The 12,603-nt window shown below is 44.8% G+C and overlaps 1 protein-coding gene across 6 annotated transcripts in view; it reads right to left on the minus strand.

The window, feature by feature from the left end:
• LOC136628716 (nicotinamide N-methyltransferase-like) overlaps window positions 1-12,603 on the minus strand; it is a 320,553-nt gene that overhangs the window by 262,742 nt on the left and 45,208 nt on the right. For 2 of the 6 annotated variants that reach the window (XM_066604834.1, XM_066604817.1), the window contains 2 exons: window positions 4,132-4,339; window positions 2,334-3,184 (listed from right to left, as the gene is read on the minus strand). The exons of 3 other annotated variants lie outside the window; for them this stretch is intronic. In XM_066604834.1, the coding sequence (XP_066460931.1) occupies window positions 2,749-3,184; window positions 4,132-4,339 (644 nt within the window). In that variant the 3' untranslated portion in view covers window positions 2,334-2,748. Of the gene's footprint in view, window positions 1-2,333; window positions 3,185-3,587; window positions 3,826-4,131; window positions 4,340-12,603 lie in introns of those variants that run through there. One more of the 6 variants, XM_066604855.1, reaches the window with a different exon arrangement.

Here is a 12,603-nt window from a genome sequence, read left to right on the forward strand (position 1 = left end):
AGGGGATGTGCGTAGATCGAGCAGCATGTACATCCCAGGCAGTGCAACAGTCTTTAAGGGCCTGGCCAGCTTTATGGCTCCCCACCAAGACTGTGTCACCGCTCCCCAGTCACGGCTGAGTCGGCGGGAGCACTGTAAAAGGATGGTGAGGGAGTACGTAGCGGATCACACGACCATCCTTGGTGACGCCTCTGCCCCCTACAACTACTGGGTGTCGAAGCTGGACACGTGGCCTGAACTAGCCCTGTATGCCCTTGAGGTGCTTGCTTGTCCTGCGGCTAGCGTCTTGTCGGAAAGGGTGTTTAGTGCGGCTGGGGGAATCATCACAGATAAGCGTAGCCGCTTGTCAACCGACAGTGCCGACAGGCTAACACTCATCAAGATGAACAAAGGCTGGATTTCCCCAGACTTCTGTTCTCCACCAGCGGACAGCAGCGATACGTAAGCAATACGTAGGCTGCACCCACGGATGGAAGCTACGTTCTCTCTCACCATCCAAAACGGGGACATTTCTGCTTCATCAATCTGTGTCTAATATTCCTCCTCCTCCTCCTCCTGCTCCTCCTCCTGAAACCTCACGTGATCACGCTGAACGGGCAATTTTTCTTAGGGCCACAAGGCTCACTCAAATAATTTTTCAGAACAATTTTTATAAGTTTCAATTAGCTTAAAAGCGTTGGAACTTTAACTTGAACCAATTTTTCGTTACACTGGGCTGCCTCCAGGCCTAGTTACCACTTAAGCCACATTAACCAAAGCGATTCACCTGCCATCTTGGTTGGGCATGGCCAATTTTTACTGAGGTACATTAGTACTGTTGGTACACCAATTTTTTGGGGCCCTCACCTACAGTGTAATCATAGTAATTTGTATGTTCTTCGCCTGCACTCATGGTACAGAAAGGTGTGTGGGGTTGGCCTACACTTTAGCTACATAAATGTCACTTGTGCCTTGGCTATACTAAGGCTACTGAAATGGAACTAAGACTGCGCTCCCGCTATACTGCTGCTTCAGAATTGTTACTGGGGCCTGTCTTGAGTGCTACTATTGCTTACATGGAACGAAGACTGCGCTCCCGCTATACTGCTGCTTCGGAATTGTTACTGGGGCCTGTCTTGAGTGCTACTATTGCTTACATGGAACGAAGACTGCGCTCCCGCTATACTGCTGCTTCAGAATTGTTACTGGGGCCTGTCTTGAGTGCTACTATTGCTGACATGGAACGGACACGTGGAGAGGACACGTAGTGCCTCAAAAACATCCCCCTCCTCCTCCAACAGGGAAAACATTGTTGGCAAATGCCTTTGCATTGGTTCGTCTGGTGGCAGTCCAAGAATTTCACCTTTACCGACACTACAAGAGAGCCCCCCCACCATCCCCCCGCCACGGCCTACTTAATCCTGGCCACATTCCGAAAACCAACAAAATACAACCGTGCTACTAGGTCCGCAGTCACCACCACATTACCACCAACGCGGTTACTGTTAAGGTGCATATAACCACGGACACGTGGAGAGGACACATAGTGCCTCAAAAACATCCCCCTCCTCCTCCAACAGGGAAAACATTGTTGGCAAATGCCTTTGCATTGGTTCGTCTGGTGGCAGTCCAAGAATTTCACCTTTACCGACACTACAAGAGAGCCCCCCCACCATCCCCCCGCCACGGCCTACTTAATCCTGGCCACATTCCGAAAACCAACAAAATACAACCGTGCTACTAGGTCCGCAGTAACCACCACATTACCACCAACGCGGTAACTGTTAAGGTGCATATTACCAGTCTGACTGGGGCATGCAGACACCTTGACAGAATGAATAGTGTGTGGCACATAGGTTCCCCATTGCTATGCCCAGGTGTGCAGCTCCTGATGGCGGTGGCACAGGATTATATTTCTCATTGCTTCTGTACAGCATTGTGGGCTATCGCCCCGCCCCTATTAAAGAGGGTCGCTACCTAGCCGTGCCAACCCTGTGCAGTGTGTGCCTGCGGTCCCTCGTCGTGGCAGACGCACTTCTAAATAGACATGAGGGTGGTGTGGCATGAGGGCAGCTGAAGGCTGCGCAGGGACAGTTTGGTGTGCGCTGTGGGGGGGAGGGGGTGCGGTTGGGCAGCATGTAACCCAGGAGAAGTGTGAGTGGTGTGTCATGCAGGCAGTGATTGTGCTTTGTTGGAGGTAGTGTGGTGCTTAGCAAAGGTATGCCATGCTAATGAGGGCTTTTCAGAAGTAAAAGTTGTTGGGGGGGGGGGGGGCACTCTTGCCGCTATTGTGGCTTAATAGTGGGACCTGTGAACTTGAGATGCAGCCCAACATGTAGCCCCTCGCCTGCCCTATCCGTCACTGTGTCATTCCCATCACTTTCCTGAATTGCCCAGATTTTCACACATGAAAACCTTAGCGAGCATCGGCGAAATACAAAAATGTTCTGGTCGCCCATTGACTTCAATGGGGTTCGTTGTTCGAAACGAACCCTCGAGCATCACGGGAAGTTCGTTCCGAATAACGAACACCCGAACATTTTGGTGTTCGCTCATCTCTAGTTATAACCTGTCTTTCAGTCAGCATGAAAAACCATAGCTGTATCATGGGATGCTCCCTGCTCACACTTCACATAGAAGGTGAAACACTGAGCAAGAAGCCTATGATCCAGCTGTGTTCTCTGCCTGTCTAAATGCTCTGCACAAGCACCAACAACCTTAGCGGTGATGTCCGCGTTCATGCAGTCGTTTAGTTGACTATCCTCTCGTCTAAATGGGACACTCACATTGTTTGCGAGCCAGGATACATAACATACCATCGTAAGCAATTAAGTCACTGTTAACCTTTCTAGACAAGTAATGTTCTTTCTCAATTGCAAAACCAGTTTTAATCACTGTCTGTCTTATAAAATCTCTATCTACTGTCAGAGCGAAGAACTTATACTTCCCCACCACATAGTAGCTCATATTCACTGCTGAGAACAGTATTAGCTGCCCTCCAGGTTTCAGACTGCATGTGAAATTTTTCAGGTTTCTCTGGAATTCTTCCTTAGTTTTGCTAACTACGTTTAATTGCCAGAGACTGAGGACGCAGTCAACTTCAGGAAGCAGTTGCGGATTAAAAAAAATATTTTCACAGTTATCCCATTTAATAACTCCTGCAATTGTTTTTCTTAATTGCTCTTCTTTTTCTTGCCATTTATCTCTAAAATGAAGCAAAAAAAATTTTAGAATTTCAAAGTATATATCAGGATAACAATCATGCAAATATGCAATTCTGTTATAATACAAATATCTACAAATCACATTGGAAAACAGACATAAGTATGAAATGATAGCTGAAAAACAAGGCCCTCGGACTTGGTCAGTATGCGATGCACCAGTTATACTCATGGTGTTCCATAGCAAGAGTAACATGAATTATACTAGCTGATCATCCACACTACGATAAAGAAAAAAATCTATTGCAAAAGCAAGCGAGTATTTTTGTACGCAGGTATACAAAATGAAAGTTCAACGATTTTCCAATTACAGGAGATTTTTTTTTTAAATTGACACAAAACATTTGTACAGTACAACAAAATATAAAAATGCCTTGTGCTTCAGAACTTTCAATGCTAATATTAACATTTCTGTACATTACCTACTTAGTCAGTTTTACATGTAACTTTTAATAGTCAACATTTGTTAGTGAACTAAAGTATGCCTTCAAAAAATCCTCAAAGTGAATGTGAGGGCATATTTTACATAAAGCCACCAAAAATAGATGTTTGAATGGGAGGTTCATATTCTAATCTCTAAGCATACCAGTAACTTGCTTGTAGTGTCAATGTCAAGATCGGGAATCTATAAAAGGAGTGTGGAAGCATTTTTTTAGATTTGGCTTAGGCCTAAACCACGGGGAGGAGAGGGGTCTTGTGATTTATACCTTAAAATGCTCCTTAAAAGGGTATGAGCTATGTGGAAAGAGTCCCCAGGTTGAGTCTTCAGAGGAGTAGCTGATTGCATGGCTCTACATAACTATTAAGGATTTGTAGCTGAGTCTTTTTGTGAATTTTTTTTTTATTGTAATGCATATTTATATGGCTACATACAAATTAAGAGTGTGCAATATCTGAATGTGTTTTCAAAAGTTACTGAAAGTAAATCTACCTGTTCCCTTCAAACTCGCAGACTTTTTGTAAAGCAAAGGACCAGTCAGTGGCTCCTTCTTTCTTCTCCAGCCATTCCTTAAAGTGTGTTATATTAGGATCTATAAATTCCACTTTGTACATCTTCTTAAATTGGTTGCTGGCTGAAATCAACTGATAGATTACTGCTGCTAGGCTTACATCAAGTAAAGTGTCTCCTTTTACTTTGCCTGTGATGGAGAATAAAAACAGATCAGAAATAAGCAAAAAGACACAGTGGAGCCAGGTAGAAGAATTACACAAAAAACAAAATGCCCAAAAGGCAAATCAAGCCAACTAAGTTTCCCCTCTAAATATAGGTGTAATTAAAACATGAATTATTAGTTAACCTTGAAAACACCAAAGCAGAAAAAAAAAAAACTGAAAACCTACGTTGGCATAATAACCTAATTTAGGTAATACTCAAAGGGTACGTAGCCTTATGAATTAGGTCTGCCCAATTGTATATACAATGTGTCTAAGAAGAATACACATGAAACAGACAAGATGGAGTTTCAAGCTTCTCTTCTTCTGAAGCACATTTATTAAGTACATGAAGTACAATTCATTATAACCTGCATTGTTTTTTGTTACTGCTGACAGTCATTTTGTGAACGGTAAGGCAGCCTGTCCACAGGCATATTTTCATTGCATTCCCTGCGGAAATAATCCGGCCGTGGGGAACACAGTGAAAGTTTTGCATAGCGCTGCTATGGAAAGTGCTTGCCCCCTGTCCACGAGTAGGGAATCATAGCGATTCTCCGCTTGCGGGCGGCAAGTCGCAGCATGCTGCAAATTACCGCGATTCTCCGCGGTCAGCCTGTCATCTGTCAGATAGATGAGTCTTTATCAAGCCTAATACGTTGCCATACATACAGGGTTTAAATAGCAACTGACATAACAGGGTAATAGGACACACCTCCAAAGGGAGGTAATTAGCACACATAGAAAACACATGTTACAACAGAGAAACATGAATACATTAATACCTGCAAGGACTCCATATGTTGGGCAACTCCAGACATACATGTTGTAAACAGCGTCTCCAGAATGAGACCGCGCGTGCGCAGAGCACCAGGTGATGTCAGTCTCGCGTCATCGGCTCATTGCGCATGTGCAATGTGCCAACCACGGCGTCAGAGGCATAGAACGTCAAAGCCAGCCAAAAGATGGTGCAGGCAGGAAGAGGACGTCAGTGTTATCATGGTCTAAAGCACTGGTAGAGGGAGCTTACCGGCCAACCACAAGATGGCGCCGAGCTCCACATCTCAATATAGGAACTGCCAACCACAGACTGAATAAATGTATAGTGTATATTAAAAAATAAGTAGCCAGAATAAAAGTGAAACGAAAATGGTTAATGAATTGTGCAGAGTGAGAATACCACAGAGAATAAAGGGAGAGATGCAAGACATTACACAAAGTGAATGGAAAAAATGTAATAAAAACGCAATGGACGGCCTCAAAATAAGGTCACCGGCTAATTATAAATGTGGCAATTACAAACTGTGACGTCAGGGGCACGGACCGTCTTTAGTCAGCCAAATGATGGCACAGATAACCTGAAGACGTCCGGGCTATAATGCTAAAAGGCACTAATAGAGGGAGCTTATTGGCCAACCACAAGTTGGCGCCGAGCTCAACCCCTCTGGCCTCATGTCCACGGGGAAAATCAGGCCCGCTCCGGATTCTCCATGTAGAATCCGTAGTGGGTCCCTCCTGTTCCGCGGACATGAGCGCTGAAAATGGGAATAAATAAGAATAAACTTATCTCCCGCCCGCTCCAGATCTCCTTTTCGCCGCGGCGTCATCTTCTCTCCGTCGCGGCCGGATCTTCTTTCTTCGGCTCGGCGGATGCACAGGATGACGTCGGTGACGTGCCCTGCGCATGCGCCGGTCGCGACGTAGAGAAGATGGCGCCGCGGCGAAGAGAGGAACCGGAGCGGGTGAGTAAATCCCGATTTTTGTTTCCCGCGGATCCGGACGGCTTCCATAGGCTTCAATAGAAGCCCGCGGGAGACCCGCACGAAAATGGAGCATGGTCCAGATTTTTTCATGCTCCATTTTTTTTAAAATCACTTTTATTGACCATCCGCGGGTATTTATCTACCTGCGGGTGGTCAATGCATCCCTATGGGATGAGGATCCGTGGGCAGGAGAAGAGTTAAAATCCGCTGCGGATTTTAATTCTTCTTTTGCCCGTGGACATGAGGCCTCAATATACTAACTGCCAACCAAAGACTGTAGTAGTGTATTGTGTATGAGAAGGTGAATATAGAGGAAAGAGCTGGACAACAAAGAATGTGAAAATAAACAGTGAGATGTGCACAAAAAATATCGCCGAGAAAGAAAAGCCAGAAATAAATGAAATAGGGTGAAAAGAATAAAAAATAAAAAAGAAATGAGAAATAAAAACTAAAAAAATAAAATACTAAAAATCAAACAATAAAAAATAACAATAGGTGAAAACTAATGAAAATAAAAAAGTATAAATGGAACTACACCATTGATGCTGCTGCTTCATTGTGAATTACTGGATTAATTTGGGACTGGAGATCCATGGTCCCATAGGTGGCTCTGCATTTCCCTGTGTTGGAACCTCTGCATGTGTTTTGCAATATAAAGGTGTGCTGCGGGACTTTTCACTTGCAACATGTCTGTCAGATAGGCTGACAGCGGAGATCCGTCTGCTGGCTCCTGCTCCCGGGCAGCAGCTCCCGCGGCGGAGATACACCATGGGATACCGCAACACCCGTGGGTAGGCAGCCTAAAGACTGGCTAAAGGAATGATGTGCTTAAAACATTCTAGGTTATTTTCACACTAAAGTAGAGTTCCCTCAGTTAAATGCACCACTATGTAGCGTGTAGAAATAGATATAATCCTGTCACTGCAGATAAGGATTGATAACAGAGTACTGAATCTGATGAAGATGCATCTGTGGCGAAACATCTCTGTGGGGCTTAGATTTGATATTTAATAACAGAGGGTTGAGCTCACATGAAGATTCGACATTTATCCTAAAGTGATGGCAGCAGTGGCACACCATCATCCCATTCATTTCTATGGGGCTAAAATTGGAAAGGCTAGACAATTAGGTCAAAGCATCTCTTTAACAGGGGCTCTTGTGGGGTGTTTTCGGTTTACAGTGGTTAATATTTACCAAAGGAGCACCAAGATGAATCAGTTATAGGGTCATGGGTGTCCAACGCACATTGATATGTGAGTAAAAAAACACTAGCCCTTCTGATCTATTACCATAGAAGAGCTACTGTAGCACCAACTACTGATAAAGGTAATGCTAACCATGATACAATAGGGTCAGAACACAAAGTACATTGCAGTTTTCTGCACATAGGGTTGCATAGTCTCAGACCCATCACTATGCCACTTATGACCCCTGTCTACTTCTGCCCATGCCTACAATGAAGACGAAAGAAGGTGGCCTAGTTTGACAAAATAATGCTTTATTTTCATCATCTGATGGCCAAATTCTTGTACATCACTTGCCTGGCAAGAGATGACAACAGGATGTGCTGGAAGAAAGCAAGCTGATGAAGATTGTGTGATGTTCTGGGCAATGTTTTGCTGGGTATCCTTGGCTTCTGGCAATCATGTAAATGTAATTTTCACATACTGCCTACCTAAACATGGTTGCAGACCAAATATACTCCTTCATGACAGTGGCATTGCCTAATGACATTGGCCTCTTTCAGCGGGTCTGAGAAACAGAGGTTTTGAGAGGTTCACTTTTCTTCTAAGTTAAGGGCCCTTTAATTTTTAAATGAACTGAAATGAAAGAAATGCAATTGCACCATTTTGGTGGGTTTAGTGTTCACGGTGTGCGCAATGCTGTAAAAATTTAAGTAACAGAGGGGCGTGTCCTGACATCCTCTAATGGCGGATGTCTCTTGCTAGAGCTCCGGCAAGCAAAGAAGAATCGGCACGAGTTACCACTCACAACAGCCAGAGATCACCACACAAGTTCGGCAACAACTCCCTGAAGCTCCGGACTACAAGGCGGTAACTTCCTCAACCAGTGGAAAGCCGACAGGAAAAGAAAAGAGCCAAAACTCTACCGCGGCCCACCTGCTCCTTAGAACAACGGCAGGCGGGAAATGAGAACCGCGGTACACCAGCGGCGCTCCCTAGGCCCCAGCTGGAGAACACCCTGCAACACTCACCAAAGCTGCCCGAGACCCCGGAGCACAACCTGGTGACTAGACCAACACGCGGAGAGCCGGTAAGAGGAGAAGGGAACCCGGACTCCTTCGCGACCTACTTGATACCGGGAGCAGCAGCGGGCGGGAAACGAGGGCCACGACCTACCAGCAACACCACATAGCAGACAGCCATCGAGCCGAAGGTAATACTCTTACCTTACAGAAGGAGAGAATCCAAACGGCTAACCACTATACAGACAGCAGCGGTGACCAAACCACTGATCCCTCGGCTCCCCGTCAGCGACGAAGAGGCCATTAGTCCCCCTCTGCAGGCGGAGGCGCTCCTAAGGGCTGTAGTAATACCCCAACCCTGTGAAGGAGAAGTAATTCATAGCAGAGGTATGGCAGCTGGTCCTGCTGAGTGCCGGCACAAGACCCCAAAGGCAACCTGGGTGAGTCTTTTCCAGCTCTGCTACACCCTGCACAGCAGAACCTACAGCACATACACCCAGAGGCCACACTGTTAAGAGTTATATTCTCTGTTGGGGCAGTTAGTCCACCCCCCAACCCGCGGACATCGCAACCTCAAACAATATAATATAATTTCTGTGAGCTGATCACTCACACTATACTTGGAATCCTTCACCATCTTTACTTTTCCTGTACTCAGTAAAAACAACCAATACTAAACCCAAGATATCTCATCCCCAGCAGCAAAAACAAACGCCATACGCACTACAATAACAGTGCACTGCATAATAATCTATTAGAAGAAGAGATTTCAAACAACTAAAAGGATGACATCCTTTTAATGCTCCCTTAGCCCCACGCAGCTCTGTACGGTGGCCAAACCCCCAAGTGGACCCCAAGACGCTCACTACTGGAAATCTGAATAAAGGAGGGGAGAGGGGAAAAGGAGGAGAAGGCGAGAGAGGAGAGAGAAAGAAGAAAATTACCAATAGCATAACCATGCGCCCTACACAAACCAGAATGAGGAAAAATACCCAAACCTCGCAACCGCACACCAAAAAAATCTTTAAAGCTACAAGACACCCCTACTTCCTCCGATGAGAATTCCCGCTCATCAATGGAGGAATCGCAACTTTTATCACAATCAAACAACGAAGAACCAAGCCGAAATCCTACAACAAGTTTCGCACCTACTCTTCCGGAAAACCTCTTAATCCAAATAGAATCGCTACTACAAAAAGAACTGTCCAAAACCTCCCCAGAAATAACAACTAAACTCTCTGGCGAAATCCGAGAACTTAGCCAGAGGACAATCATTCTTGAAGACAGAATGGACAATACTGCCATAGTTGTTGAATCTCACAAAAAAGAGATAATACAACTCCATAAGGAAATCTGATTCCTACGCGATAAACTAGAAGAAGTGGAAAATAGAGCCCGGCGAGACAACATACGTATTCGTGGAGTCCCTGAATCAATAAAAGATCTCCAATCAACAATAACCGCACTATTCCAGGAACTCTGTCCCAGTATCCCAATCGATCGACTGGAATTCGACAGGATCCACAGAGCTCTGAGGGCACCGAACCCAAACTAGCCCCCCAGAGACGTAGTGCTTAAGCTCCACTTTCACTGCACTAAAGAACAGCTGATGCACGCAGCTCGTTCCTCCCACAAATTAACCTTCCAAGGATTCGACTATCAACTATTCCCTGACCTGGCTCCATCAACTCTGTCAAAAAGAAAAGCCCTAAAGCCATACCTGCAGATTCTACAAAGAGAAAAAATCCAGTACAGATGGGGCTTCCCATTTAAATTGACTTTCTCATACCAAGACAAAGTACACACGATTCTATCACCAGACGGAGCCTGACGATGCTTTAAAGAACTAAAGCTCCCACAACTACCACCACAACCGAACTCCACAGATTCACCACCTGCCTCTCCACCGTCCTCAAGACCTACCTCCGAAAATAAGAGAAAGAACACAACAGCCCCTTGAAAACCACTCAGCCTCTCAAAAATGTAGCTGCGAAAGAAAAACAAAGATGCAAGAAACTGAAATTACCTGTGCCCCCTCCACCCCCACCCCTTTCCTGAGTTCCTTCCCCACCCCCCTTTTTTTCCTCTTCTCTCTCTCCTTGCCCCCTCCCCTCGTCCCCCCTCTCATCTCTCACTTAGAATGTAATTTACACAAACCCTAAACGATATAAAAACTGCCCTACAAGAACATCGAGGGAAAAGAAGCAAACGAGATGGACCCCCCCCCCCGCGCCCTTTTTTCTCTCTCTTTCTTTCTATTATTTATTTATTCATATAATTTACCCCCCACATTCTCACCCCCCTAACCTCCCATGAGGTCCACTTGAATCTTTCTTACTATGAACACTCATTCCATAATCCACCCTACTCCAGAGCTGACATGGCGTCACCTCTGAAAACCACCTGGAAAGCATGAGACTCTCTTGGCATACTGCCACCAAGGCAACCAAGCCTACAGTTCTTAAAACTAAACTTAACAATTGGCCATTACCTGCTTGTCCTCTCCCTTCCTCTCCTACCCCCTCCCCACCAACCCCCCCTCCCATGGGGTGGAGACCCTGAGACAGCTTTTACTTCGCATAATTCCTACCCCCTGCCATGGACTTAAAAATAATATCCCACAATGTACAAAGATTCAATTCCCCTCAGAAACACTCAAAGGCATTTTGATATTATAAGAGCAAACGGGCTGACATAATCTGCTTACAGGAAACCCACTTCTCTACCAATTCAACACCATGCTATCTATCCTCCCAATACCCTACATTTTAATCAGCAAACGCACCAACCAAAACTAAAGGAGTAACCATCTGCTTTAGTAGATCAGTTTCTATTTCCCTCTTCTCAACAATCACGGACCCCGAAGGCCGCTACCTAATACTAACGGGCTCTATTCAAGATGTCCCGACAACTATTATTTCCTATTATGCCCCAAACTCGAGGCAAATTCAATTCTTCACGAAATTATTTGAACTAGTAGAAAACAACAAAATAGGCACTGTAATTCTCTGCGGAGATTCAAATTGCATTGTTGACCCGAGTCTGGATAGGAACTCCACCACCCTTCCAACCCACTCTCCACTACCCCAACACTCCATCTCTCATAATTTTAAATCTCTTCTTCAACAAAACCACCTAGTGGACATTGGGCATGAAATAAACCCAATCACAAAAGACTACACACACTTCTCAGCCGCACACTCATTATACAGGAGAATAGATCACATTCTAGTCCCTGACACTTTTGTACCCCAAATACCACAATCAAAAATACTATCAGTCCCATGGTCTGATCATAGCCCAATGTCCGTTACTTGCAACTCCCTAATGTCCAAACCCACAAACAAATCCTGGATCCTTAATGACTCCAATATTTAAATACCTGAAGTAATAACCTTACTAGGGCCACAAATGGAAGAATACTTCCAAATAAATAGCCCATCCGCCTCCTCCCCTATTTCCCTCTGGGAGGCACATAAAGTAGTTATCCGAGGTCACCTGATACAAATAGCAGCTCGATGTAAACGAGAAGGCCTAGCACAACAACAAAAATTGGAACAACAAGCTACCCAATTAGAAGAAACTGCCAAAAAGCACAGAACTAAAAAAAACCTCCAAGCACTATCACGCGCCAAAACTGAACTTGACCTTTGCCTCACTGATACTATAGAAAGAAAATTACGCTGGTCCCGTCAACGATTCTATATCTTTAATAATAAACCCACTACACTACTAGCACGTAGACTCCGTTCGCACTCAGACACAAGCTCTTTCTACAAAATGCGTATAAATCAGAATAGAATAACAGCTAATCCACTCCCTATAACACGAGAATTTCAAAAGTTCCTAGCGAAACTGTATTCCCAACAATGTGCTATCCCGAAAAAGGAAATCACTTCCTACCTACAAGAAATATCCCTCCCCAGATTGGAGCCAACAGCCCTCGAATATTTAGCCTCTGAAATCACCCAAGAAGAGGTGACAAACGCTATCAAAACACTTAAGAGCAACAAGCGACCCGGCCCAGGCAGCTTCTTGGCCCCTTATTATAAGAAAGTTTGTTAAACTCTAATCCTTCATCTAGTAAACTACTTCAATGCAATAAAAGAAGGCAGCCACATTGGCCAAACAGCCTTACTGGCCTCAATATCCATGATACCGAAACGAGATAAAGACCCATTAGACATACAAAACTACTGCCCCATATCTTTAATAAATGTCGACGTGAAACTTCTTACCAAAATCCTTGCAAAGTGCCTAAATACAGCTCTCCCCTCATTAA

The sequence above is a fragment of the Eleutherodactylus coqui genome, chromosome 1 (genome assembly GCF_035609145.1).
Source record: "Eleutherodactylus coqui strain aEleCoq1 chromosome 1, aEleCoq1.hap1, whole genome shotgun sequence".
Taxonomy (NCBI): Eukaryota; Metazoa; Chordata; class Amphibia; order Anura; family Eleutherodactylidae; genus Eleutherodactylus; species Eleutherodactylus coqui.